General features: G+C 44.2%; 3 protein-coding genes across 4 annotated transcripts; 2 read left to right on the forward strand and 1 right to left on the reverse strand.

Annotated features, from left to right (window-relative positions):
* Positions 1–18: 18 nt before the first annotated feature.
* On the forward strand, positions 19–6,204 carry tfip11 (tuftelin interacting protein 11). The gene is made up of 15 exons (XM_061818438.1): positions 19–148; positions 441–646; positions 737–905; positions 989–1,145; positions 1,232–1,359; positions 1,435–1,596; positions 1,744–1,935; positions 3,944–4,123; positions 4,216–4,350; positions 4,435–4,538; positions 4,617–4,785; positions 4,885–5,128; positions 5,210–5,352; positions 5,430–5,595; positions 5,704–6,204. Exons 2-15 carry the CDS (start codon positions 444–446, stop codon positions 6,048–6,050), a joined length of 2,499 nt encoding a protein of 832 aa, XP_061674422.1. The 5' UTR covers positions 19–148; positions 441–443; the 3' UTR covers positions 6,051–6,204.
* Positions 6,205–6,387: 183 nt separating this feature from the next.
* thoc5 (THO complex 5) lies at positions 6,388–15,645 on the forward strand. 2 transcript variants are annotated; one of them, XM_061818445.1, is made up of 20 exons: positions 6,388–6,535; positions 6,750–6,868; positions 7,910–8,053; positions 8,520–8,633; positions 8,950–9,047; positions 9,222–9,368; positions 9,449–9,563; positions 10,223–10,355; positions 10,464–10,541; positions 10,655–10,698; positions 11,039–11,138; positions 13,014–13,122; positions 13,199–13,300; positions 13,382–13,478; positions 13,607–13,718; positions 13,810–13,913; positions 14,789–14,876; positions 14,974–15,089; positions 15,174–15,364; positions 15,439–15,645. In XM_061818445.1, exons 2-20 carry the CDS (start codon positions 6,770–6,772, stop codon positions 15,500–15,502), a joined length of 2,055 nt encoding a protein of 684 aa, XP_061674429.1. In that variant the 5' UTR covers positions 6,388–6,535; positions 6,750–6,769; the 3' UTR covers positions 15,503–15,645. The 2 variants fall into 2 exon arrangements, with proteins under 2 accessions (XP_061674429.1, XP_061674430.1); XM_061818446.1 differs by having other exon boundaries at positions 6,391–6,495.
* Positions 15,646–16,035: 390 nt separating this feature from the next.
* Positions 16,036–23,333, reverse strand: LOC133499974 (neurofilament medium polypeptide-like). The gene is made up of 5 exons (XM_061818468.1): positions 22,610–23,333; positions 21,860–21,980; positions 19,440–19,639; positions 19,222–19,346; positions 16,036–19,148 (listed from the first exon to the last, which is right to left on the reverse strand). Exons 1-5 carry the CDS (start codon positions 23,222–23,224, stop codon positions 18,161–18,163), a joined length of 2,049 nt encoding a protein of 682 aa, XP_061674452.1. The 5' UTR covers positions 23,225–23,333; the 3' UTR covers positions 16,036–18,160.
* Between the last annotated feature and the right edge of the window lie 788 nt (positions 23,334–24,121).

The raw sequence follows: 24,121 nt of genomic DNA on the forward strand, positions 1-24,121 counted from the left end.
ACATAAGAAGTGCTTTTTCTCCCGGAAGTCTTCAATGTTTTCCGGTATACGGTGCAGTACGTGAAGAACCTTGCTAATGTTAGCTATCGAACCATATTTACTGCTACAAGAACAACATGATAATCTTGTCTGATCTTTGAAAAAAAAAGGTAATGTAAATCGTTTTTTTATTTACTTATATCACGTATTACTACTATTACGTACATCAAAACACGTGCTTATTTTTCCATCACTTTCTACACGTTACGACGTTGGACTGTATGGATGATACAAAACAATACGTGATTATTGATTTTATTATTAATTCAAACTACTAAACATATGTCTGTAATGTATTTTCATTGGTATGCTTTTAAGCATTTGTTACATTTATAATGTTGATAAACTTGATTGTGTTTGTTATTTATCTGGCTGTGAAATGTTTCAACATTATTCGCTCCAGAATGTCGATGTCACACCTGTACGGACGGAGGGAGGCGGAGGAGGAAGGCGTAGAGATTGAAAATTTCGAGATCACAGATTGGGATTTGGCCAATGAGTTCAACCCAGACCGCCGGAGACACAGACAGACCAAGGAGCAAATGACTTATGGCATCTGGGCAGAAGGGGACTCTGATGATGAGAGACCCAGTTTTGGAGGAAAGAGGTAAGCCACGGCTTTGTGTAAACAAACTTTAACCATAATCATTCCAAGGGGGCACCGGTAACACATTAAAGCAAGTGTTTGTTTTTCTAGATCTAAAGACTACACTGCGCCAGTCAATTTTGTGAGTGCAGGATTAAGAAAAAACGCATCTGATGAAAAACAGCAAAGGGAAGAAGAAGACGACTCTGATAATTCAGATGATGACACTCCTTCGACACCACTACCTCCTCGAGTTTCAATATTAAAGAAGCCTCAGAAGGTAAGTTACAGTTTGTTATTCGCTGCGGTGTATTCCAACAGGATTCATTGGTTTGATTTGTGGGGGAAAACACTTTTTTTCAGGGTAATTTACGAGGAAACCAGTCTCAGAGGTTTGCAGGTGGTATCCAGGCTGGACAAGGAATTGGCTCCTGGGAGAAACACACGAAGGGAATTGGGCAAAAGCTGCTGCAGAAAATGGGCTATCAACCGGGCCGAGGCTTGGGCAAGAATGCTCAAGGTATACACAATTATGGGTAATTACTTTTGGGTTATGGGTGATTACAGTCCGCAATTTCTTGACCATTTCCCTCTTTGATGCGCCAGGTATTATCAATCCTATCGAGGCGAAGGTTCGCAAAGGAAAGGGAGCTGTGGGTGCATATGGCAATGAACGAACCCAACAGAGTATTCAGGATTTTCCTGTGGTCGACTCGGAGGAGGAGGAGGAAAAGGTAATGTGAAAATAGTCGTGGCATTTACTTCTTGACTTTGTATGTAGTGATATTCTAAATCACGTGTTTTGTTAGGAGTTTCAGAAGGAACTCGGTCAATGGCGTAAAGATCCGGCTGCCACTGGAGCGAAGAAGAAACCAAAGTATAGCTACAAAACTGTCGAGGAACTGAAGGCTAAAGGCAAACTTGCCGGGCGCAGCACAGGAGTATCTGCTGGTGAGCTGGCGCAAGTCAAGGTAAACTGCTTCTTTTTTTATTTTTACGACTTGCTGTAATATCGACTGAATGATATGTTGGAAAGCACCTCTGCCGATTGTAAATAAATGCGGTGTGCAGAAACGTTCATTCCTAGTTTCATTGATTCAATATCTTCCCATGTGCAGGTAATTGATATGACTGGAAGAGAGCAAAAGGTATATTCTAGTTACAGTCAGATGTCCAACAAGCACAGTATGCCTGAAGAGGGTCCACCAAGCATGTCCGCGCGAGATCAGAAAGGATCCGGCTTTGCACTTCCTGAACTTGAACATAACCTCCAACTATTGATTGACCTTACGGAACAAGACATATTGCAGGTACGACTAAACTTCTTACAGATAAACACTAAAACCAAACTTGGCCAGCGTATGGGGTAAAATCTTACAACCCTAATAAGATCTAGATGCCAAAAGGCACTATACACATCGGGTTTTTTTGTATTTATTTCATGTATCATTTGGAAAGATGCGAGGTTATCGAAATTTGATAGCTTATGCGTTGCAGTTTTTGTAATTATATCATTACTTGGCCCAAGCGTCACCAATCGACATTGGAAAATCACGTGGTATTGCAAATTTGTGTCCAAATCTGCAATTCAGCTCCAGTTTACGAAGCTTTATGGCCTTCACACGGCACCAACGTGTAGGGCATTTTACACTATCGATGACGTTTTTCAGAAACAGGATCGGTTCTTGACAGACAATTCATTGGATTTCTGCTGCTACCACCACTGATTAAAAACACAAAACTCCTAAAGTCGGCACATCCGCCAAGGCAGGGAAAGTCTCCCTTAAGGGCTGCACTGAAACAAGGCATTATGGGGGAAGGCCACTCATTGAAAAATAACAACGTATCAGATAGGTCATGTCATTGGTACTGTAACTTTAAAATAAAGATTTTCATCAGATATTTAAGGTTGTTTATACCGGCAATTTTGAATGTTGCCGGTCGCTGACAGTTTGGAGAGTCACATGACCTACGTGCGCGGATGCGACGTGTCATGTGCTCAACCTGAGACTGGGATACCTTCCTACACTGTTATTGTCAGCACTGATTTCTCGGACTTATCCTCATCTGATGAAGAAATAGAAGTATCGGTCGATCGGGAAGACGGAGGAATACGTCCATATAGATTTGAACCTGTGGCTATCAATAATGAATATTCGGATGGTTCTTTGGACGGGAACGACGCAGAGTCTAACTACTCGGAGACCTACGTGGGGGACATAAGTGCGGAAACAAAGGCTCCTGGAACGAGCGAGCTCGTGGCCGGCTGCCGTTGTGATGGTCTGAGAGCTCCCGGTGCTGAAAAGTCTGTTTGTGATTAACGCGCATGAGCGTATATTAATGCGCTTGCTCATATATTTTGTAAATTTACAGCCAGTCTGAAAGATCCCCATCCATGCTTCAACATGTGCCATTCAACAACTTCTCACCGAGTGTTCATGTTCACTATGGATGTCTCAGAAAGACGAACGCAGCAAACGTACATATATGTGTATATCTTTTTATCAACTTTTGTTTTAAGGTTAGGGTTAGGTTATAACGTATGTTAGCTCCCTCTGTGTAGAAGAAGGGGAACTATCAGACCAGGGGATTTCTCAGTAAGTGTCCACTACGTACCGAGAATTCCCCTGTTAGTAACGCATGCACATTAATCACAAGGAGACTTTTCAGCATGGGAGAGCGTTCAGACCGTCACACCGGAGCTCCCGGGCCCTTTGTTTCCGCATTTATGTCCCACGCGTAGGCCCCCGAGTAGTCAGACTCCACGTCGTTGCCGTCCGAAGAACCATCCCAATATTCAACATTATTGACAGGCACCGTTTCCAATCTGTATGGACGTATTCCTCCGTCTTCCCGGACAACCGATACTTCCATTTCTTCATCAGATGAGGATAAATCCGAGAAATCAGCGCGGGCCATAACTGTGAAGGAACGTAACCGTCCCTCAGGTTGAGCACATGACATGTCACATCTGCGCACGTAGGTCATGTGACTCGCCAAACTGTCAGTGACCGGGAGCATTCAAAATTGCCGATATAAACAACCTTAAATGATATCTGATGAAAATCTTTATTTTAAAGTTGCAGTACCAATGACGGGACCTATCTGATATTGATGAGTGTGGTGCAGTGTAGACGGTGTCAAAGTGTAAGATTCCCTTTAACCCTACTACTATCTAAAGCAGATTTTCGTACAGTTCTTGGGGCGAAGTGTTTACTTGGGAACAATGAAGACCACCAAATATTTTCAGCCGTGGCCAGTCTTGAACTCCATTGCACACCAACATTATGTTTTGCGGTCTCACCACAAATTGTGTAGTCGGCCCGCCGGCTGCAGCACGAAAAGGATGTGGTTGTGTCGCTGAGCCACGAGTCGAAGGCGCTGCAGAGCAGGCTGGACGAAGAGGAAGACGCCATCCACAGAATGGAAGCGGTGCTGGCTTTAGTCGACCGTTTCCCATGCGGCGAGACGGCGCCAGGGGAGGGACCCACTTTGCAGGTATGAAAACATTTACTCGATATTTTTATGGGCAGTTACAAGCAATTTGTTTGTTTTCTGTGATTGAAAACGATTAATTTGACGTCCTTCAGGAGTGCGCCCACATCTTTGAGACTTTGCAGACGGACTATTATGAAGAATATAATACGATGGGTTTGGCTGACTTGGCGGCAGCTGTTGTTCATCCATTACTCAAAGAGAAACTCTTCTGCTGGGATCCATTGAAGGTCTGTGTCCCTTTCACTCTTTATAATGCAGCCTGGTAGTAGTCATTTAGTTAACCCCTGCAAGACTGCTTTTGTTTGTTTCAGGACTCTTCTTATTGCCTGGAAGAGGTTGGCAGGTGGAGGGCAATTCTCGAATCGAGAAACCTTATCACCGGTGGGCAAGATTCAAAGATGGACCCTTACCACAGGTAATAGCAGACATGTTGAACATCCTCATTGATTTCCCCTGAACCTGTTTTGATTATATTTGTGTATATTTTTCCCAGGCTGCTTTGGGAAGTTTGGGTCCCAGTGATGCGGTCCTCTTTGTCCGGATGGCAGCCTCGCATGGTCGGGCCAATGGTGGACTGTGTTGACTTGTGGTCTCCTCTTCTTCCGCTTTGGATCTCGGATCACTTGCTCGAGCATCTTATTTTACCTCGGCTGCAGCGAGAGGCAAAGCACATTGATGTTTATTATATAATACCAGAGTGATTTTAAATCGGTCTACCTTGTATGTGTACCATTTTTGAAACCTTGTTTTGGGATTAACAGGTGGATACCTGGAACCCCTTAACTGACACAGTGCCCATCCACTCTTGGATCCACCCCTGGCTGCCTCTGCTCCAATCACGTCTCGAGCCTCTTTACGCGCCCATCAGGAGCAAATTAGCCAATGCTTTGCAGCGATGGCACCCCAGCGACGCCTCGGCACGCCTCATCCTGCAACCGTGGAAAGATGTCTTTACTCCGGGTGCTTGGGAGGCCTTCATGGTGAAAAACATCATCCCTAAACTAGGTAATCTTACTTCTTGCTGTTCATTCTACGTTTTTGTCCTCTACCGTCATTGAAATATGATTGCTTCTATTTCTCCCTCAGCTCTGTGTCTGGAGGAGCTGGTTATAAATCCTCACCAGCAGCAAATGGAACCCTTTCACTGGGTGATGGACTGGGACGGCATGCTTTCCCCCTCCAGCCTGGTCTCCCTGCTGGACAAAAACTTCTTTCCAAAATGGCTGCAGGTAAGGACATTTCACAATCAAAGAATGTGTGCACCTGACAGACCAACACTAATCATTTGTTTTATGTGTCGTTGTAGGTCCTGTGTTCATGGTTGAGCAACAATCCTAATTATGAGGAAATTACCAAGTGGTACCTCGGTTGGAAAACCATGTTCAGTGACGCCTTGTTGTCACAGACACTGATAAAAGAAAAGTTCAACGAAGCGCTGGACATCATGAACCGTGCGGTATCTTCAGGAATGGGTGTGTTTCAGGAAATAAATAGCGATACAAGTTCACGTCAGCATTTCTTCCAGTTATATAGTTAAGAGTGGGAAAACATTACAATGTGCTCTCTGTGTTTACCAACAGGTGGATACATGCAACCCGGTGCAAGAGAAAACATTGCCTACCTCACGCAGACGGAGAGAAGAAAGGACATCCACTACGAGGCCATGCAAGAGCGCAGGGACGCCGAAAGTGTTGCTCACAGGGGGGCCACCGCCACCGTGCCCACAAACTTTAAAGATCTCATCCAGACCAAGGCAGAGGAGAACAATATCGTGTTCATGCCCATAGTGGCAAAACGCCATGAAGGCAAACAGCTGTACACGTTTGGGCGTATAGTCATCTACATAGACAGGGGGGTCGTATTTGTGCAAGGGGAGAAGACGTGGGTTCCCACATCTCTCCAGAGTCTGATAGATATGGCTAAGTGATTATGAATAGGCCTGCTGCTCATGTAAAAATGAAGCGGTGCGGAATAAATGTTCTCTTTTTGTGTAATTCCACCAAGTAGCATCACAATGTTTGTACACTTTCAAAAAAATATATTTAGAATTACAAATAAATGCTTTTTATGTATATACTGTATATATATATTTAGTTTTGCCATTATTTTAGTTTATACAAACTGTAAAGTGAATATCTATCCATCCATTTTCAAAGCCGCTAAACCTCACAACCAACAACTGGTATATGGATTTAAAAAAAAAAAGAAAAGAAAAGGAATTTGTATTTAAATCAGAAGATCTGTACAGCATTTTGTAGTTTACTGCGAATGATTCTCCTGTAGGTGGCGATAAATTCATAGTATCCGAACTATCGGCACTCAGCGGCTTCCGTCTGCATCCGGTGCGCTGTCCGCGGCCAACAATTTTTAATGTGAGAATTTCACCTCTACATATTTTTCCACGTCGTAAAGGTACGTAAGGGTGTGCCTAGAAGTTTCAAATATGACACGTGTTTGCGGTTTTTTTGTTTTTATATTGGAGAAGGCTCTATTTAGCGGGTTAGCTTGTCCTCAAAAGATTGTCAGTGTGCTAGCTAGGTTAGCGCCATTGTTTAGCAAAGATGAAGGAATATCCGTGTCACATTTTTTGTGAAGTATTGCTAAATATTTGTATTTCCCGCACCAGCATAATACCACCAGGCACAAATGTCTTCTGACGCACTGAAAAAGCGAAAGGCTAAAGTTCTTCGTAACGAAGCCGGAACTCCTGAGGTGAAACGAGGAAGAGGTGACGTAGACCACCAGGTAACTGAGACTAGCTTTAAGTGCTTAAAAGTTATAATTCATTTAGGATACACGTAAACATGCAATTTTCGTGTTATTTAATATTTGTAGTTAACTCTGGGAGGTCTAGCTTCTTGTATAAGAGTCTAGATCTCTCATTGTAAGTATTAGTTAAGATAATCAAATTAATCTGTGGACTGCATTTCTCATCATATTCAGCAATAGTAAGAATGCCAAAACTAAAAGTACTCAATTTTTATTGAACTCTTTCTTGCTGTTAGATGTCATGAGTTGAATAAATTGTATATCCAGTCCTCTTCTTCCACAACAACAACAACAAAAATCCGATTACTGATGCATCCAAAGCCATTTTAGTTCCACTGAAACCAGGCAAATGAGTTAAAATGTCATGGAAATTTCCCATGATCGTTGCGAGTTCAATTATCGAAGTTACAGTTTTTAACAAAATATTGCTAAAATAAAGAACATCAAAGGAAGCATTGCAATGAGTTTTATCTTCAATACAAAAGCCAAAATCAGCAAACCCATTTGCTTTTTGCACGACAAAATAGACAAACTTGCCTTGGTCCACAATTTTGGTTTTGATCATGGAAATTAGTTAAAACGTGTCGCCTGTTGTCTATGTTTAACGTCTTTATTCTAAGTTTGTTTGCTGTTGCATCACGCACCAGATGGGAGAAGCAAAAAAAGAATGCCGCGATTAATAATTGAGTCATTAGACATGTTACCACAATTTGTTAAATTTACCATACAGTATGCAATACTATTGTATTGAGAAAATTGAGTTTGGACAAAAGTTAGGGGCTGTTTTTAAAAGGTTGAACACATAGTCCCGATAAAGTATCAATAAGGTTTTTGGATGTTTGACTTCATGAATTGATATGTTAGATTATTTTGAAAAAAGTTCCTGTTTTTATGACCAAGTAACAGAAAAGAATGTTCCAAGCACGTTCAAATATGATTACGACTTGCATTTCAGAATCATACTTTTGGGGCATTGCTTCTTCCTTGCTCAATGACTCCCTTTATGTGTGTTTCCAGGATGTACGCATCTACAACGAGGAGGTGGAGCTTGATGGCAGGGACCACGAGGGGGACTTCCTCCAATTTAAAGAATCGTGTGAAGGGTTGGCCGCTCTGATGGGTGAAATACAGAAGCTCAAAGCCAATGGGGCAAAAGAGGGGGTGAGATGCGCACTTGCACTTAATGGGTTAAATGTGTTTTGAGGGCATTGAGATTCATGTATATGTTGTAATCCTCAACATAAATAAGTACGTCCTCATTTGAAAATCAAGCTTTTTTTTTATTAATTTTCCCAACAAGCACGAGAATCATTTTCTGAACTTTGATTATTTTTGACTTGTCGATTTTAATTTGTGAAATTTTACTTTGCTGGTTTCTTTGGTGTGTACTTATAGTCTCAATATTTGTCAGAAAAAATGTGTAGTTGTGTGTACAACTAATTTGCATATAATTCCCTACATTTGTGAGAGTTTTTTTATCATATAGTTTTTCACAGAAAATATTGATTCTTAGAGGAAATTCAGTTATTCAACAAATCTGATCAGGATTTTTTTTTTTTTTTTTTTTTTAAATCTCCTTATCTTGTTTAACCTTACAAAGGCAACTCACTGGCAATGTTTCTTGCAGTCTGCCGAGATTGAACGGAGACGCTTGCAGAGCTGCAGCCACTTCATGACTTTGAAAAAACTCAACCGTCTCGCTCACATGCGACTTAAAAGAGGCAGAGACCAGACCCATGAGGTATGCCCATCCATCCAAGTATTTCAGTATGTTTTGATTTGCACGTTATTGCCGATCAATGTTACGCACATGTGGGTTGACATACAGTAGTTTTCAAAATAATAACAGTTCAATGTGACTAACCAGATGAATTTTCAGTATATTTTTTTCTGCTACATATCAAAAAAGATACCAGTAGGTTCAGTCGATTCTCAGAAAACCAACAAGACCAACCATTCATGATATGCACACTCTTAAGGCTGTGCAATTGGGCAATTATTTTGAAAGGGCTGCGTTTATGTACTGTAACTGCCATTGCTTTGATTTTGCCCAACAGGCAAAGCAGAAAGTGGACGTGCTGCACCTCCAGTTGCAGAATCTTCTGTATGAAGTTCTGCATCTTCAGAAGGAAATCAGCAAATGTTTGGAGTTTAAGTAAGTCCTGAATACCTCCTTAAATTTAAATGTATTTCAGACTAAATCATAAAGTATAGTCAAGGTAGGAAAGCCTCCTGATCATTCTTTGAATGACTCGTTGGCTTTTCTGATTGTTTGTCTTTTGACATGTGCCTTTCACATTACAAATTTGCATCTTTTTTGTCGTCTCAGGTCTAAGCATGAGGATATCGATCTCGTGAGTGAGGAAGACTTTTACAAAGATGCGCCGGAGGAGATTTCCAGGCCGCAACTCACCAAAAACGATCCGCACCAGCTCACACTGGCACGATTAGACTGGGAGCTTGAACAGAGGAAAAGGTACTCAAACATTTGTGCACAAAAGCTCAGTTACCGTCCTGCACGGTGTACCAAAAAAATGTATTCAATAATTGATGCAGATTGGCAGAGAAGTACAAAGAGTCCCAGGCCACCAAGGAGAAGATCCAGAAGACTATTGAGGTCAAGAAGGAACACCTGAGGAGCTTGCAGCCTGGCCTGAACGCCATCATGCAGGTTTAAGAGTCATCCAGTGCCTTTGTCTGTTATTCTTTTTAATTTACAAAGTGGGACTTTTAATGGGCAATTTCACCGACTTTATGAACTGTTTACAATTTTCAAAAACATAACTTCTGTACTTGGCGGCACAGTGGATTAGCTGGTAAAGCGTTGGCCTCACAGTTCTGGGGACCCTGGTTCAACCCCGGTCCCGCCTGTGTGGAGTTTGCATGTTCTCCCCGTGTCTGCGTGGGTTTTCTCCGGGCACTCCGGTTTCCTCCCACGTCTCAAAAAGATGTAACGTTAATTGGACACTCTAAATTCCCCCTAGGTGTTATTATGAGTGCGACTGTTTGTCTCTATGTTCCCTGCGATTGGCTGGCAATGGATAACTTCTGTAATTGGTGAAAATGGGGGGGCATCAAATTGCAACAAATTACATGAAAAGCTATCAGGGGAGCTTACATTTTGTTCCTTTGAAAATGTAATGTTCTGTATCTTGGTTAAAATCCTGTGTAAGCTCACATTGCGGGCATTTTTGCTTTTTAGTAACAGCAATAGTCCATTTATATTCAAGCCATATTTCATCCCTGGTGGAGAGGCTGGGTTGCTTGGGTGCATTGTGTTCTTGTATTCTTGGTGTCATTGGGATTTTTGCTGCTTTTTGCTTTTCGAAGGCCTCTCTCCCAGTGCAAGAGTACCTCGCCATGCCTGTTGAACAGACACAGAAACACAGCGAGATTGCTCAGCACCTGCCGCCGCCTCTCTATGTCCTGTTTGTTCAAGCCAACGCATACGGCCAAGCATGCGGTGAGGAAGCTTCCTTGGACACTGCGGAGCCCATTCCAACTTTTTCTGTTTTTTCCTGGAGTTTTAAGTGCAAGGCTTCATTCCGAGTGATTTGATGTTTTCGTTCAGACAAGAACCTGAGCGTGTCTATCAGTGGGGATGTGGACGAGGCCAAGGCAATGTCTAAACCTCCGGAGGATTCTCAGGGTAAGGACATGCATAAATGTGCTTGTCATCATGACAGCAAACGTCCATTCTCATGTACGCAAACACATGCTGCACTTCCGTGGTACTGATAGCACTCATTTTATATCACGCAGATGATGACAGTGACTCTGATGCAGAGGAAGAGCAGGAAAAAACTGTGAGTCTAAGCTCAATTTAATTTCACTTTTTGTGAGGTCAACCACGGCTGCAAACTGACACACAAAGCCTCCCCGAAGCTTCAACTGTCACATTTAGGACAGCTGAGTGACGGAGAAGAAAATATTGATCCCAGTTGAGGGATTCTGGGTTTATTTTTTTGCCAAGCGTGACTGGGTCAGTTCAACCCAACCTGTTTATTTGTACATAAAATACATGGAGCCTTCACGACGTCACTCACCATAAAAATAGATGATTCGTCACTAATGCTGTATGTTACCTGTATATAATTGTGATTTCTGTACCGCAATGTGAAAAGCACCATAATTTGCACTTTGCAGAAGAGGAGACGGCCAACCGCTGGTGGCCAGCTGGATGACAAAAGGCGAGAGATGCTCAAGAGGCACCCGCTGTCCCTCTCCTTCGACCTGGCGTGTAAAGGTAACGTATTTCCCGTTGTTGACTGCTTGAAAGGCCAAGTCTGCTTAAGATGCCTGCTGCATGTTGACTGAGGACAAACACGCACACTGACTCTGCGGCATCGTAAATCAGAAATTTACTGAAAGGAATCCAACCATAAGCAAGGATACATTCTTGTGTGTGTGTGAGAGAAAGCAGGTATAGTGAGCTTTGATCATAGTTTAGTTATTACATCTCTTGATTGTTGTGTTCTCCTGCTGGTGCTTAAAGGAACACAATGAGAGGTGCAATGCAGGCTTCACAAACATAAAAGGGGAGGAGAGAGGTGAGAGCGGTGCAGACGTCTTTGTGCTTCTGCAGCGTTTCAAGGTGCTGCAAGCACATTTTCTCATGAGCGCTCTTTGGACAACACCGCTGAGCTCTTTTAACACCTTTCCTCCGCTCAGCCGCCACCCCCTATTTTCTCCCATCATTTGACACGGTCGAAGGACATTGTGTGGATCATCGGTATAGAGCTTGTGCGCCTACGTCACCGAAGTCACGTGACTGGCCGTACTGTCGGTCTAGCAAAGAATTCTTCAATGCTAAGTCGGTTGGAGACGGCGCGAAACTACGTCTTATAACACGATGCCCAGAGTTTTGTCCCATACTGTTAAACATTTAGAAGATGATGATAAACGAAGGTACGTGGAAAAATGAGAGACACTTGGCGTAGAGGACCCATATTTAATGCCAAAGTCGATGTTTTCCCCGATAAGAAAGTGGACTGTTAAACCGCTTCCGCTTGTCTTGGACAATTCGATCTACACGCATACCTGGTGAGTAAGTAATCCAGATTTACATGGAAGAGTTTGAAAGCGTCAAAGTCTGAACGTATACAAATACTTTGTTGCTCGATCTGTTCTCAATCAAGAATAAATCCCAGATAGTGATGGAGCTATTCAGATTTTTTTCAATACAAATACCAATATTACTCATTATCTATGATTGGGGAAGGAAAAAAAAAAAGACAGCAAGTCAGCTCCTTGTACACGGAAGCTTGTTGCGGCCACACTTTAGACTTGGGTAAACTTCTCCGTGACAGACGGGGTTTTTTTTTTGTTTGTTTTTTGTTTTAAATATGCATTGTTCTCAAATGAGTCCGATGCGTATTTTAAAAAAAACAAATAAACCGCTGGGATAGGCTTTAGCTCCCGTACATGGAAGCGTGTTGCGGGCACATGTTAACCTACGTAAACATCACCGACATTTATTGTCTTTTTTTAAGTACGCATTGGACTCATTTGAGAACAATGCATATTAAAAAAAATAGTCTGTCGGGGAGAGGTTTACCGAAGTTGAACGTGTGGCCGCACCACGCTTCCGTGCACGTTGAAGACGACTCCCTGTCATTTTATTTTTTTTTCTTAAACATATTGTTCTCAAATGAGCCAACTTGGCATTATAAATCCTTCTTGGGAATTTGAGATTGAGAAGATTATTTCCCACCTGAAGCGAAGTGATGGCTACACAGTCGTGTGCATTTGGTTGGGCCCCATCCATCACGTTTAATTGCCAAAATCTATCGATCTTTTCTGGTATTTTCAGATGGATTTCTATGGAATGATCTCTTTTGAATATCTGTCTCGTCTGTTGTGACAACCAACAGCACAACATGTCTCGTGTATTGTGAATATTCTGCTCCGGTTCAATGCCCCCCCCCCCCCCACCCACCCACCCACACTGTCGAGCAGCTCTTTTTGACCGGCGATATGGCGCTGTGAAAATAGTGACGTCACGTGCACGAGCTCTATAGTTTACCCGTGTGTCCTCTGATGCACTCGTGGGTGCTCAGGGGACAACCCTGGGAACAAGCCCTGGACCAAGGTGTATCAAATGTCTTATTTATCTATGCAGATGGCAGCGTCCTCAATCTGTACTTCTACTACCTGATAAACCTCAACATTATGACGGTCAAAGCTAAGATTTCCTCATCCACAGACCTCACCACAGCCATCAGCGCAGGGTACGTGCACTTGTGCGTATTGACATACAGTAAACCAACATCTCTCCACTACTAATAACCAACTCTCGATTTATAGGGAGCTGGTCAAATCTGAAACCCTTATCAGCTGTCTGTATTCGAACGATCACGGAAGAGAAACGCCCAATCCAGCCAACCGTTATCAGTTTGATAAAGTTGGGTAAGGAGGTCGTGACAGTGCTCACAAGGTGTGTACAAAGCATTGAAGTCTCGTTGAACAAACGTCACTCCACGTCCACAGAATCGTTTCATTCGCTGACTATGTTGACGAGCTGGGCCATCCCTACAAGTGGGTTCAGAGCCTTGGAGGGCTGCATTTTCCAAGTGATTCCTCAGAAGTGAGTGCATACACAATTCTAACAACCAAGTTTCTTGCGTTCTCAGGATTGTCGGACTAGCATTTCATTGTGGAATTAGTAATAAGAAAGTAGTACTTGACATGCAATGTCGTCACCTGTTTGGCCAGGGTGTGCTTTTGGGCAGTTCTTTGAGTGCTAGCCATATGGAAACCACCATGAAGCTCCTGCGGGGCCGGGTCCTGTCCCGCTTGGCTTTGCATAAGCAGTTTGCTTCTTTAGGTGAAGTTACCATCGATTGCGCACGTTAAGTGGTGCTAATGAAGAGCCGCTCAGTTGTGGTTGTGGTTGAGGTTGTTTCTTTTCTCCACAGAGCACAACATCATCCCTGTCACCAATGAGTGTCTGCACCTCTTTCCAGCCAAGATTATTTCCCGCTTGGCGCAGTGGACCACCATCACGCATGAAGAGTACATGGTATACACACACAAGATCATCCATACACTACTGTATGTGGACAAATTGAGGAAAACTCGTAATTAATCCGTTTCGGAGCTTTTTAGGTGCATCCAGTATTCAGAGTCCTTAATGATTAAATGATCCTGCATAGTTTGTATTGAGTTAATTTGGGAATTTACACATTTTGGATCATCTTATGATTCTAACATGTGGGAACAGCTTTTGGGACATGGTTTTTTTTCCCCCTCTGTCATCTTTGGTGTGGAAGAAGTTGAGAGCTATGCCCTCGACCCACATCAAATATATTAACAAATAGAAATAGGTGATGATTTAAGACTGGCGGATCAGCTAGTGAAACGTTGGCCTCACAGTTCTGAGGTCCCGGGTTCAATCCCAGACCCGCCTGCGTGGAGTTTGCATGTTCTCCCCGTGCCTGCGTTTGTTTCCTCCGGGCACTCCGGTTTCCTCTCACATTCCAAAAACACGCAACATTAATTGGACACTCTAAATTGCCCCTTGGTGTGATTGTGAGTGTGGCTGTTTGTCTCCATGTGCCCTGCGATTGGCTGGCAACCAATTCAGGGTGTACCCCGCCTCCTGCCCATTGACAGCCGGGATAGGCTCCAGCCCTCCCCGCGACCCTTGTGAGGATAAGCAGCAAAGAAAATGGATGGATGGAAATAGATGTTTCTTTCGGCTTGTCCCGTTAGGGGTCGCCACAGCATTATTTAAAAAAAAAAATTATATATATATATATATATTATATATATATAATAATATATATTTTTTTTCAACATCTCTGTCTCTACAGTGAGGTGTCTCAGGGCTTGTTGTGAATATTCTGTATTTTCAATCATGTCTTAATATCTTTTGAAATGTATCTCATCTTTTAGGATTTTCCATTTACACGTCATGTGGCAGACGCTGGTCTCGCGAAAGAGACCGATATGTACTTTTCTGCAGTGATTGAAAGAGGCACAGGTAACCTTTCTTCTTGCTTGCGTGCTTCAAAGACTTTTTTGCTTTTATAATATCCATCTTTATTTGATTTTATTTATTTTTTTTTTTTTCTGGATAGCTCGTCTCCGGGCCGCAGTGGTGATGAATCCTCGTTACCCAGAAATCTCTCCTCTCTTCTCACTGGCTCTCAGCTGGAAGGGAGAGCGCAGCGGACGCACTGACGACAACCTCCGGGTAAAAAGCATTTTGCGATCACTGTTCATGTCCTGTACACACACAAAAAAAAAAAACGAGCTGACTCGCGTTTCTCGAGTCTAGGCCATAGAGAGCGAGGTGAACGTGTTCAAAAACGAGCTGCAGGGGCCGCGTCCAGGCTACCAGCTCTTGACCAATCAGATTTCCCGCCTGTGCGTGTGCCTGGACGTCTACCTGGAGACTGAAGAACAAGACGACGGCGTGGAAGGACCGCGGGAGTTTCCCCGGGAAAAGATGTGCCTGCGCACTGTCAAGTGTGTACTTAAAAGAATAAAACTTCCCGCTATTTGGTGAACCTTTATATCTGACTTGTGTTTTTTTTTCCCAGGGGTCCAAATCGTCTGAAGCCATTCAAATACAACCATCCCCTGGGCCTCTTCAGTCATCGCTAAAAGTTGGCCTGCGATTCTCGTTGCAAATTTTAACTCATCGTGACAATTGAAGCTTTTTAGATGAACTGGTGACATTTTCTTAAAATCTTTCATTTGACACCATTTGAAAATAAATCAATACAGTATGTTGTTTTCTTTGGGGGGAAAAAAAGACTGCGCTGTTTTTGCATGTCTGAATTGATGAAATTTTCCGTTTTCTTTGCACCTCACCGCCGTTCTATTTATAGAATGTGAGCGCGCCGATTATTTTTCACTGTCACGCACGTTCATTGAGTACAGCTGCAAACGCGTATCGAGGAACATTCAGTCAGGTTACACTTTGGCTTTGTTTTTCATTCTATTGTTTAGGACATATCGCAATCAAATACCGTGTTTTCCGCACTATAAGATGCACCCAAGAGCCTTTAATTTTCTCAAAAGCTGATAGTCCGCCTTATAATCAGGTGCACCTTATACATGGGAAAACGTTTTAAAATGGGTCAATCATTGAAGGTGCGCCTTATAATGCGGAAAATACGGTATATAAAATGAATCGTGCATACAAGAGAGACACGTTGTTTCAATGTCAGTCAATTGCACCGGTGCCAATAGCAGATCCATAAATGGACACCCCAGCTTTATTGAGACTTGAGGCGGCACGGTGGATCAGCTGGTAAAGCGTTGGCCTCACAGTTCTGAGGTCCTGGGTTCAATCCCGGACCTGCCTTGTTCTCCCTGTGCCTGCGTGGGTTTCCTCCGGGCACTCTGGTTTCCTCCCACATCCCAAAAACATGCAACATTAATTGGACTCTTAATTGCCCCAAGTGTGATTGTGAGTCCAACTATGTGCCCTGCGATTGGCTGTCCACCAGTTCAGGGTGTACCCCGCCTCCTGCCCGTCGATAACTGGGATAGGCTCCAGTACTCCCGGCGCCTCTCGTGAGGATAAGCGGCAAAGAAGATAGATGGATGGATTTAACTTGAGCGACTAAGTTGATTTCCCGTTATTGGCCGATTCTTAGCGACGTGTGCGCCATTGCGGTTGTTGCCGTGTGTGTCAATGATGTGATGGAAATCTGCAACTAAATATGAAATTGACTCGTGCTAGTATGCCGCACTGCTCCTCATTTATACATGACCGCGGTTTGCGGGACGTGAGGACGCGTGCAGCGTCTCCACCCTTTCTCCTTCCCCTGCAATGCAGACAAGTCTTGCAGCATACAACGTATACCTTTCGGACTTGACATTGGCTCGGATGAAGCGTCACCAAATGCCCGCGATGGATGGATTGCCACAAAATGGTGTCGCCCGTTCTTTATTTTTGTCATGTGCTGCAGATTGTTCAGTTTAGCAGATTATTACAGATCACAGTCGATATTGTCAAGAGCATCGCAGGCCGGAGGAGTGAGACATCACACCTGTGAGGAGAAACAAAGTGCACAGCAAGCGAACTGGTCTGTCTTACTAATTACTAATATAAATATACCATAGATATTTGTATATATTTAAATATATTATACAGGGATGAGAATTTTTCATCTGTCATTTTTGTGATACGTGTAAATCCGTAAAGAGTTTCAGCGGAACAGGGCATTTCTATCAGTTTGCATTGAATTTGGTGTTTATAATAACAACAACCATTTTTGGCGGTATTTCGTCGGCATTTTCACTCCGATGTTAACATTTCATTGAGAAGCGTTCTGTTTACTACGGTGTAGTTATAACTTATAGACATACGTATGCATATGTTATCGAGCGGTCCGCACGTTTGCCACTATGGCGAAAGTCTTGTCGCGGAAAGATGAAGATTGTGCCAGGGAAAATGATAAAAATCACGGGGTAAAAAAAGTGTAACCGTGCGGATAGGAACGAAAACTGGATCAACATGTCTGACCGAACACGTACAAAAAATGGACGTTCCCGGAAGAGTGCTACGCATTCTGCATTCCGATATGATCAATTATGGAAGCCGATGAGCAAAAAATAACCACACGAGGAAACACAAAGGTAAGTTGGACGTAAATTTCTCAAATATTATATAATTGACAACTGTTAATACGATTAGGCCTAACTGTGGCACTGGCCCTGTAGATCACGCATTTTATCGCTCACTTTCATATTTCATAAATATATATCAACAAATTACTCGTGTACTTATTTCTGAAGTACAACTAGTAAGAGCAGTAGCCTATTTGATATAAATTTCACTCAGTCCACATTTTTATGTCTGAAGTTTTGGCAATATTATATTGGTTGGTTGGATTCATATTTTAAGTTTTGAAAATATTATGATTGCCCTGTATTTACACTGTTAGACGTAACCAGAGGTCACCATTTAAAAGATTTTGCGCCCTAGGGGGGACGCACCCCCCCTTTGAACTCCCCCCGAAGGCGGACATTTTGAGTGTTTTTCCAAATTGGTCATTCTCATCCCTGTATTATGTGTGGTGAATATGTTCAGCTTGGCATCTGCGCAAGTACAACGTCGACGCACTTGTTTTGTCCAATGGCAGCTGCCACATTCACTTAAAGTGCGTGATAAGGAGTGTCGCCTACATACATTATTGGCGTGTACGGTGCGTACGTAAGGTGCAGGACAGTCAAAATTAAAAACAAAAAAAAAAACTTTCTTATGCTTTTGCATCCTTGCCGCTCTCATCCGTAAAGTCCACCCTTGCGTCACTTCTTGGCCTTCTCTTCCTTTGTGTCTTTGGACTCGGCGCCAGGAGACTTCTCCACTTTCTCCGGCTTCCCGTCGTTTTCAGCTCCTTTACTGGTCTCTACCGGTTTCACGGGTTCAGACTTCGGCGCAGGTTTCTCTTCCTGCTTCTTCTCGGTTTTCTCTGGCTCCGCCTTCGCCAGTTTAGGAGCGGAGGGCTCCTCGGCCAGGGTAGAAGCCTCCTCTTTGGCTTCGGAGGCCGTTGCGTTGTTCTCAGCAGGCTTTGGAGCTTTTGGAGTTTCCCCCTTCTTTGGCACGTCGGACGCTTGCTTTTCTTTCTTTTCTTCAGGTTTGTCATCCTCCTTTTTATTCTCTGCTTCTTCCTCCTTGTTCTTCTCCTTCACTGGTTGTTCCACCTTATCTTCTTTAGCCGACGGATCCTTCTTTTCGTCTTTAGCAGGCTGAGGCTCGGCCTTTTTCTCGCCCTTGGCGTCGTCTTTGGGAGCCGGCGCCGGCTTGACTTCCTCCTCTGCCGGTTCAGGTGTCCTGGGAGGAGGAGATTTTGACTTTGGGGACTTGCTTGGAGGGGATTTGGATTTCGGCGAGCGTGCAGGGGATTTGGGCGTTTGGGATTTGGCCGGTGGCGATTTGGACTCTGGTGATTTTGGCTGGGGAGAATTGGAAGCTTTCTCTGGTGATTTCGGGGGAGATTTAGCCCGAGGAGAATTCACAACTCTCTCTGGCGGTTCTGGCTTCTCCTTTGGCTTGTCCGCATCCTCTCTTTTGTCATCCTCCTCTTCTTCCTTTTCGCCTTCCTCTTCTTTCGACTCCTCACCCTGTTGCTCCTCCTCGGCCTCCTCTGTCACCTCCGTGACCTGGGTCTCGTCTGTCTGCTCTTCCACAATCACTTTGTCTTCCTTGACTTTCAGATGTGCCGAAATCCTGTTTTCCAAGAAGGAATATGGACTTCCTGACACGAGGCGGCTCTCTTCTCCCTCCAGTAGCTTTCTGTTTTTGGAGGCGACACGGAAGCATTGAGAAGCGGAATGAGCGACGTGAATTATTGTATCGGGACACCAACCTGTAGGCGGCTATTTCAATATCTAGAGCCATCTTCACGTTCAGTAGTTCCTGATAGTCCTTCAGCTGGCTGGCCATCTCCCATTTGGTGTTCTTCAGCTCTGAGTCCAGATGACTGATGGTGTCCTGTGGAATAAAAGCAGAACATGACCTGCAGATTTAACAGACCAAAGTCTTGTTTCCTCCCCGGTGCGACGTCGGCGTTTGCGGTCGTGTTGCCTGGAGCGAGTCGAGGTCATCCTGGTGCCTGTCTTCGCCCTCCACGCACTGCCTCTCCAGGGACTCCTTGGTTCCTCGGAGAGTCTCCAGCTCGATGGTGCGACTCTGGAGCTGACGGCGGTATTCCACGATTTCCTCCTGGGTCCCGCGGATGGCGTCTTGGTTGGACCTGGCTGCCTCGGCGAGACGCTCCATGCGCACTACGAGAACCGAAGTTCAATGATCGAGGTTCGGTTGCAACACACACAATGTACCACAAGTGTCAAACTCAGCCCTGGGGCCAGATTTGGCCCACCGCATGATTTTTTTATAGCCTGCGGAACCAAACATAGAGGGTCAATTTTCATGATTCTGTACCAAAATTTTAAAATGTCATTATCATAAATGATGAAGTTGAGATATTACAAGCATTTTTGTTACCAATTGAAAAACAGATTGCCCTTGATTTCTGATTCCAAAACTAGTTCAAAAATTGTAAATATGATGAGAGGATGAAATGTTTTTATTGTTTCACAGTGACAACGTCCCTCTGATCGGAAGCCAGAACTACAATGCGGTGCAAGAAAAATGAGTTTGACACCCTTCCAATGTACCGTATTTTCCGCACTATAAGGCGCAGCGCATTATAAGGCTCACCCTCAACGAATTCCTCATTCCATAACGTTTTTCCCCATATATAAGGCGCACCGCATTATAAGGCGCATAGAATAGACGCTACAGTAGAGGCTGGAGTTACGTTATGCATCCATTAGATGGAGCTGCACGAAAGGCTCAGTATGGATCCATGTATAAGGCGCACCAGATTATAAGGCGCACCGTCGGCTTTTGAGAAAATTAAAGGCTTTTAGGTGCGTCTTATAGTGCGGAAAATACGGCATACGAAATCAATCCCACACTAGCCGCGTCGCATTTTAGTAGGTCGTAGCTTGTACGTGTCTGACCCAGCGTCCTATCCCGCCTCCCTCTTGGAAATGGGAATGACCCTCACCGCTCACCGCCGCAGTCAGCGTGACATCACATAGACAAGGTCGTAGCGCCAACCGTGTTGGTTTTGTATCGTACTGATTTTGATTCTGATGATGTCAGCCTTCTAAATAGAGAATATTGCAACATCGGTCAAGCTGAAGGTCACTTGGCATAGCCCACCCGCAGACACCCCCCCCTTCCTACACACACACACACACACACACACACACACACACTAAGGGATCCATGAGACAACCTTGACTGTAACCTTGAAGCATTTATACAGTACTTGTTGAGGTTTAGGTTTAAAAAAAAAAATAATAAAAATCATCTGTTAACTGCTACTTATTGTTGCCTCTGTGTGTAACCTGAATCCAGCACTGCATCCTTGTCTGGTGCTGCCATATGAAGGCCATTTATTTTATTGCTTGGGTTCAGGTTTGCATCGGTGCCATTTCAACGTTCTGTAGAATGCAAAATCGGTTTCAATGCTACTGCAAACCTAAAGCCTAGGGGCTACATCTGGCCCGCCACATCATCTTATGTGGTCCACTAAAGCAAATATGCAAATATAAATGTGCCGACTTCATGGTTCTGATTTAATGAATTTGTTTTAACTTCCTTAAATTTGACTTTACTTCACTTTTACCAATCCATCCATCCATTTTATTTGTCGCTTATCCTCACAAGGGTGCTGGAGCCTATCCCAGCTGTCTACGGGCAGAAGGCGGGGTACACCCTGATCTGGTTGCCAGCCAATCGCAAGGCACATCGAGACAAACAGCCGCACTTACAATCACACCTAGGTGCAATTTAGAATGTCCAATTATTGTTGCATGTTTTTGGGGTGTGAGAGGAAACCCACGTAGGCACGAGGGGAACATGCAAACTCCACACAGGCGGGTCCGGCATTGAACCCGGGACCTCAGAACTGTGAGGCCAACACTTCACCAGCTGCTCCACCGTGCCGCCCCACTTTAAACAAGCATTTTTTTTTCATTTTTTCTTTCTCGACATTATTTGAGCAAATCCATCCATCCATTTTCTTTTGCCAGTTATCCTCACGAGCGTCGCTGGGAGTGCTGGAGCCTATCCCAGCCGTCAACGGGCAGGAGGCGGGTTACACATTGAACTGGTTGCAGTTGCACTAATTTCATCAAATGTGCTGAATAACTTTCCACAACTTCATTTGCTCATCCATTTTCCATGCTGCTTATCCTCACTAGGGTCGCAAACGTGCTGCAGCCCATTACTCCCATCTTTGGGCAAGAGGCGGGGTAGCCCCTGAACTGGTCGCCAACCAATCGCAAGGCACAAATCAACAAACAGCCATTGACATTCCGTAACTTCAGATTTCATATTTGCTGCTCACCAAATAATAAATAATGCAAGGTCATTCGAAAATGGGTTTAGCACCGCAGTTCATCAGCTGTGTGCTGGCACTTTTATCTCACCTTTGAACCAGTCCTCTGCTTGCATGGCGCTCTTGGTGGTGTGGCGGTCCAGCTGTGCGCGGATCTCCCGCAAGGCTCCGGTGACGTCCACTTTGGACGAGTCACGCAGGTCAAAAGTCATCTAAATATGGAAAGACGTACTAATATTTATTTGTTACTCTACTAGTGTGCTGAATTGTCCATGCACTAGTTAAGTACGTTTTGCCCTCACTCGTAAGCTATTAAACTGTCGTGGATTAAGAAAACAGCCATTGTACTAGTGCACCTTAGCCATTGTACTAGTTTGTGGAGATCTCATACAGTATTGGAGGGTAAGAGAGGAAAACCAAACACATGAGTGAAACAAGTTTTCTACTAGTGCGCAGAAATATGGAAAAGCAGTAGTGGGAAATCGTCACTTGGAGTTCTACTCATGTGCCTTTGATCAGAAATGTCATATAGTCGTGGAAAAACTAATAAGACATCCAGTAGTTGTTCTACCAGTGTGCCCTTGTCATGGTAGTGCGCAGAATACTTTACCAGTATGACTCATTCTACGAGTTTGGTTTATTCATTGCACTAATCTTCCCCAAATGTTTTATGAAAGCACTGAAATGTCATCTTGGATTGGAAGGTAATGTTGGAAAAAAAAAAAAAAAAGTAAGTTCTATTTATTAGTGCACCCAAGTCATTGGACTACCGCACACAGATGTCACACATTACTGCTACTTGTACACTAGTAGAATTGCGCTCCGGTGGCTTGCCGCGTACCTGCGCGCCCTGAATCTGCGCGAGCAGCTCGTCCACTTCCTCCTGGTGGTTCTTCTTGAGGAAGGCGACCTCGTCGTCCAGGGCGCCGACTTTCCTGTCCAGGTCCGTTCGGCCCAGCTGGCACTCGTCCACGTACTTCTTCAGAGCCCGCGCGGCCGCGTCCAGCTCCTCCCGGCCGCGAGCTTCCTCTTCCAGGCGGGCCCGCAGCCGCTGGATGTCCTCCTCCAGGCGTTCGTACTCCACGGCCGCGTGACCCTTGTCGCGGCTAAGCCGGCGCACCATCCCGCGGAGGTCCTCCAGCTCCCGCTCGTAGCGGTCCCCCAGCGACGCACGCCCGCTCTGGCGCTGCCGCAGGGCCGCCGCCTCCGCCTCCAGGTCGCGGTTGCGCATCTCCAGGCTGCGCACCTTGTCGATGTAGCCGGCGAAGCGGTCGTTGAGCGCCCGCAGGATCTCCTTCTCGCTCCCGCTGAGAGTGTCCAGGCTGTCCCCGGAGGAGGGCTGGCTGGAGGCGAGGCGGCGGCGCTGGGAGTGGAAGCCGCCGGACGACACCGAGGCGGGCCGAGCCTTGCGGAGTCCGCTCGGCCCGAAAAAGTGGCTCTCCACCGCGAAACTCATTTTGGGGACTGCGGTAAAAGGCGGGGGCGCCCGCTTTATATATGACGGAGGGAAAGCCACTAGTCAGCAGCACGGCTCGTTAAAGTGACACGTTTTCTTCTTTTTTTTTTTTTTTTTTACTTTTCAGAGCAAGCCTCCAGCTTTATTTGAACAAATTCAGTGGTTCTCGAACTTTTTATTTCAAGCACCACTGGGGTGGTGGGGGGAAGGGGGCAGAGAGAGAGATGCTGAGCCCATCACGACGAACATTAAAATACACTAATTGCTCATCAAAATTAAGACAGTGGTTATAATGTAATAATAAGTACATTTGATTTCATTGTAAACTATCGTAACATTCTGCACAGTTTGAACATTGACAATGTGCTAAAGTAATATAGGAAAATCAAAATGATTCACGATTCAATTAAAATGCATAGCTCATAAAAAATGAATTGAAAGACAATTGCAATTGATTCTTACATGAAACAATTTCGAATTCATTTTCAATTTTTAAATACATTTTTTGACCACCTAATGTAAAAATGAGAAGAGCACACCCAGCATCATGGAGTGATTTTTCACGCACTTTAAATTTCAATTTGAATTTCAAACTCATTTCCTCTTTTGACTTATTCAGAGAATTCAGTAAAATAGCATAACATCAAATATACTAAAATGCTATTCATCAGAAATGAAATGAAATAATATCAATCAGTTCAAATATTGTATTTGTGACATTTACAAGTAACATGCAGTGAAATTCAGTTTCGACAAGTGAGTCGCAAAAAAAATGGGGGGAAAAAAAAAGTGATGAAGCTAAACAACCAAAACGAGACAAACGCAGAGCATCCATGTTGTTCAAAGAAAAACTACACTCCAGATAAAAGCACAGCATAATGCACAGGTGTCAAACTC

This window comes from Syngnathoides biaculeatus, chromosome 4 (assembly GCF_019802595.1).
Source record: "Syngnathoides biaculeatus isolate LvHL_M chromosome 4, ASM1980259v1, whole genome shotgun sequence".
Taxonomy (NCBI): Eukaryota; Metazoa; Chordata; class Actinopteri; order Syngnathiformes; family Syngnathidae; genus Syngnathoides; species Syngnathoides biaculeatus.

Coding starts and splice junctions, on each gene's coding strand:
- LOC133499974 (XM_061818468.1), bottom strand. CDS start 23,224: ATGAGTTTCGCGGTGGAGAGCCACTTTTTCGGGCCGAGCGGACTCCGC. Junction 21,981..22,609: donor CGCAGATTCAGGGCGCGCAG/GTACGCGGCAAG, acceptor TTCCATATTTAG/ATGACTTTTGACCTGCGTGA. Junction 19,640..21,859: donor AGCAGAGGACTGGTTCAAAG/GTGAGATAAAAG, acceptor CGGTTCTCGTAG/TGCGCATGGAGCGTCTCGCC.
- thoc5 (XM_061818445.1), top strand. CDS start 6,770: ATGTCTTCTGACGCACTGAAAAAGCGAAAGGCTAAAGTTCTTCGTAAC. Junction 13,123..13,198: donor ACCACAGCCATCAGCGCAGG/GTACGTGCACTT, acceptor CTCGATTTATAG/GGAGCTGGTCAAATCTGAAA. Junction 13,301..13,381: donor TATCAGTTTGATAAAGTTGG/GTAAGGAGGTCG, acceptor CCACGTCCACAG/AATCGTTTCATTCGCTGACT.
- tfip11 (XM_061818438.1), top strand. CDS start 444: ATGTCGATGTCACACCTGTACGGACGGAGGGAGGCGGAGGAGGAAGGC. Junction 1,597..1,743: donor GTGAGCTGGCGCAAGTCAAG/GTAAACTGCTTC, acceptor TCCCATGTGCAG/GTAATTGATATGACTGGAAG. Junction 4,124..4,215: donor GGGAGGGACCCACTTTGCAG/GTATGAAAACAT, acceptor GACGTCCTTCAG/GAGTGCGCCCACATCTTTGA.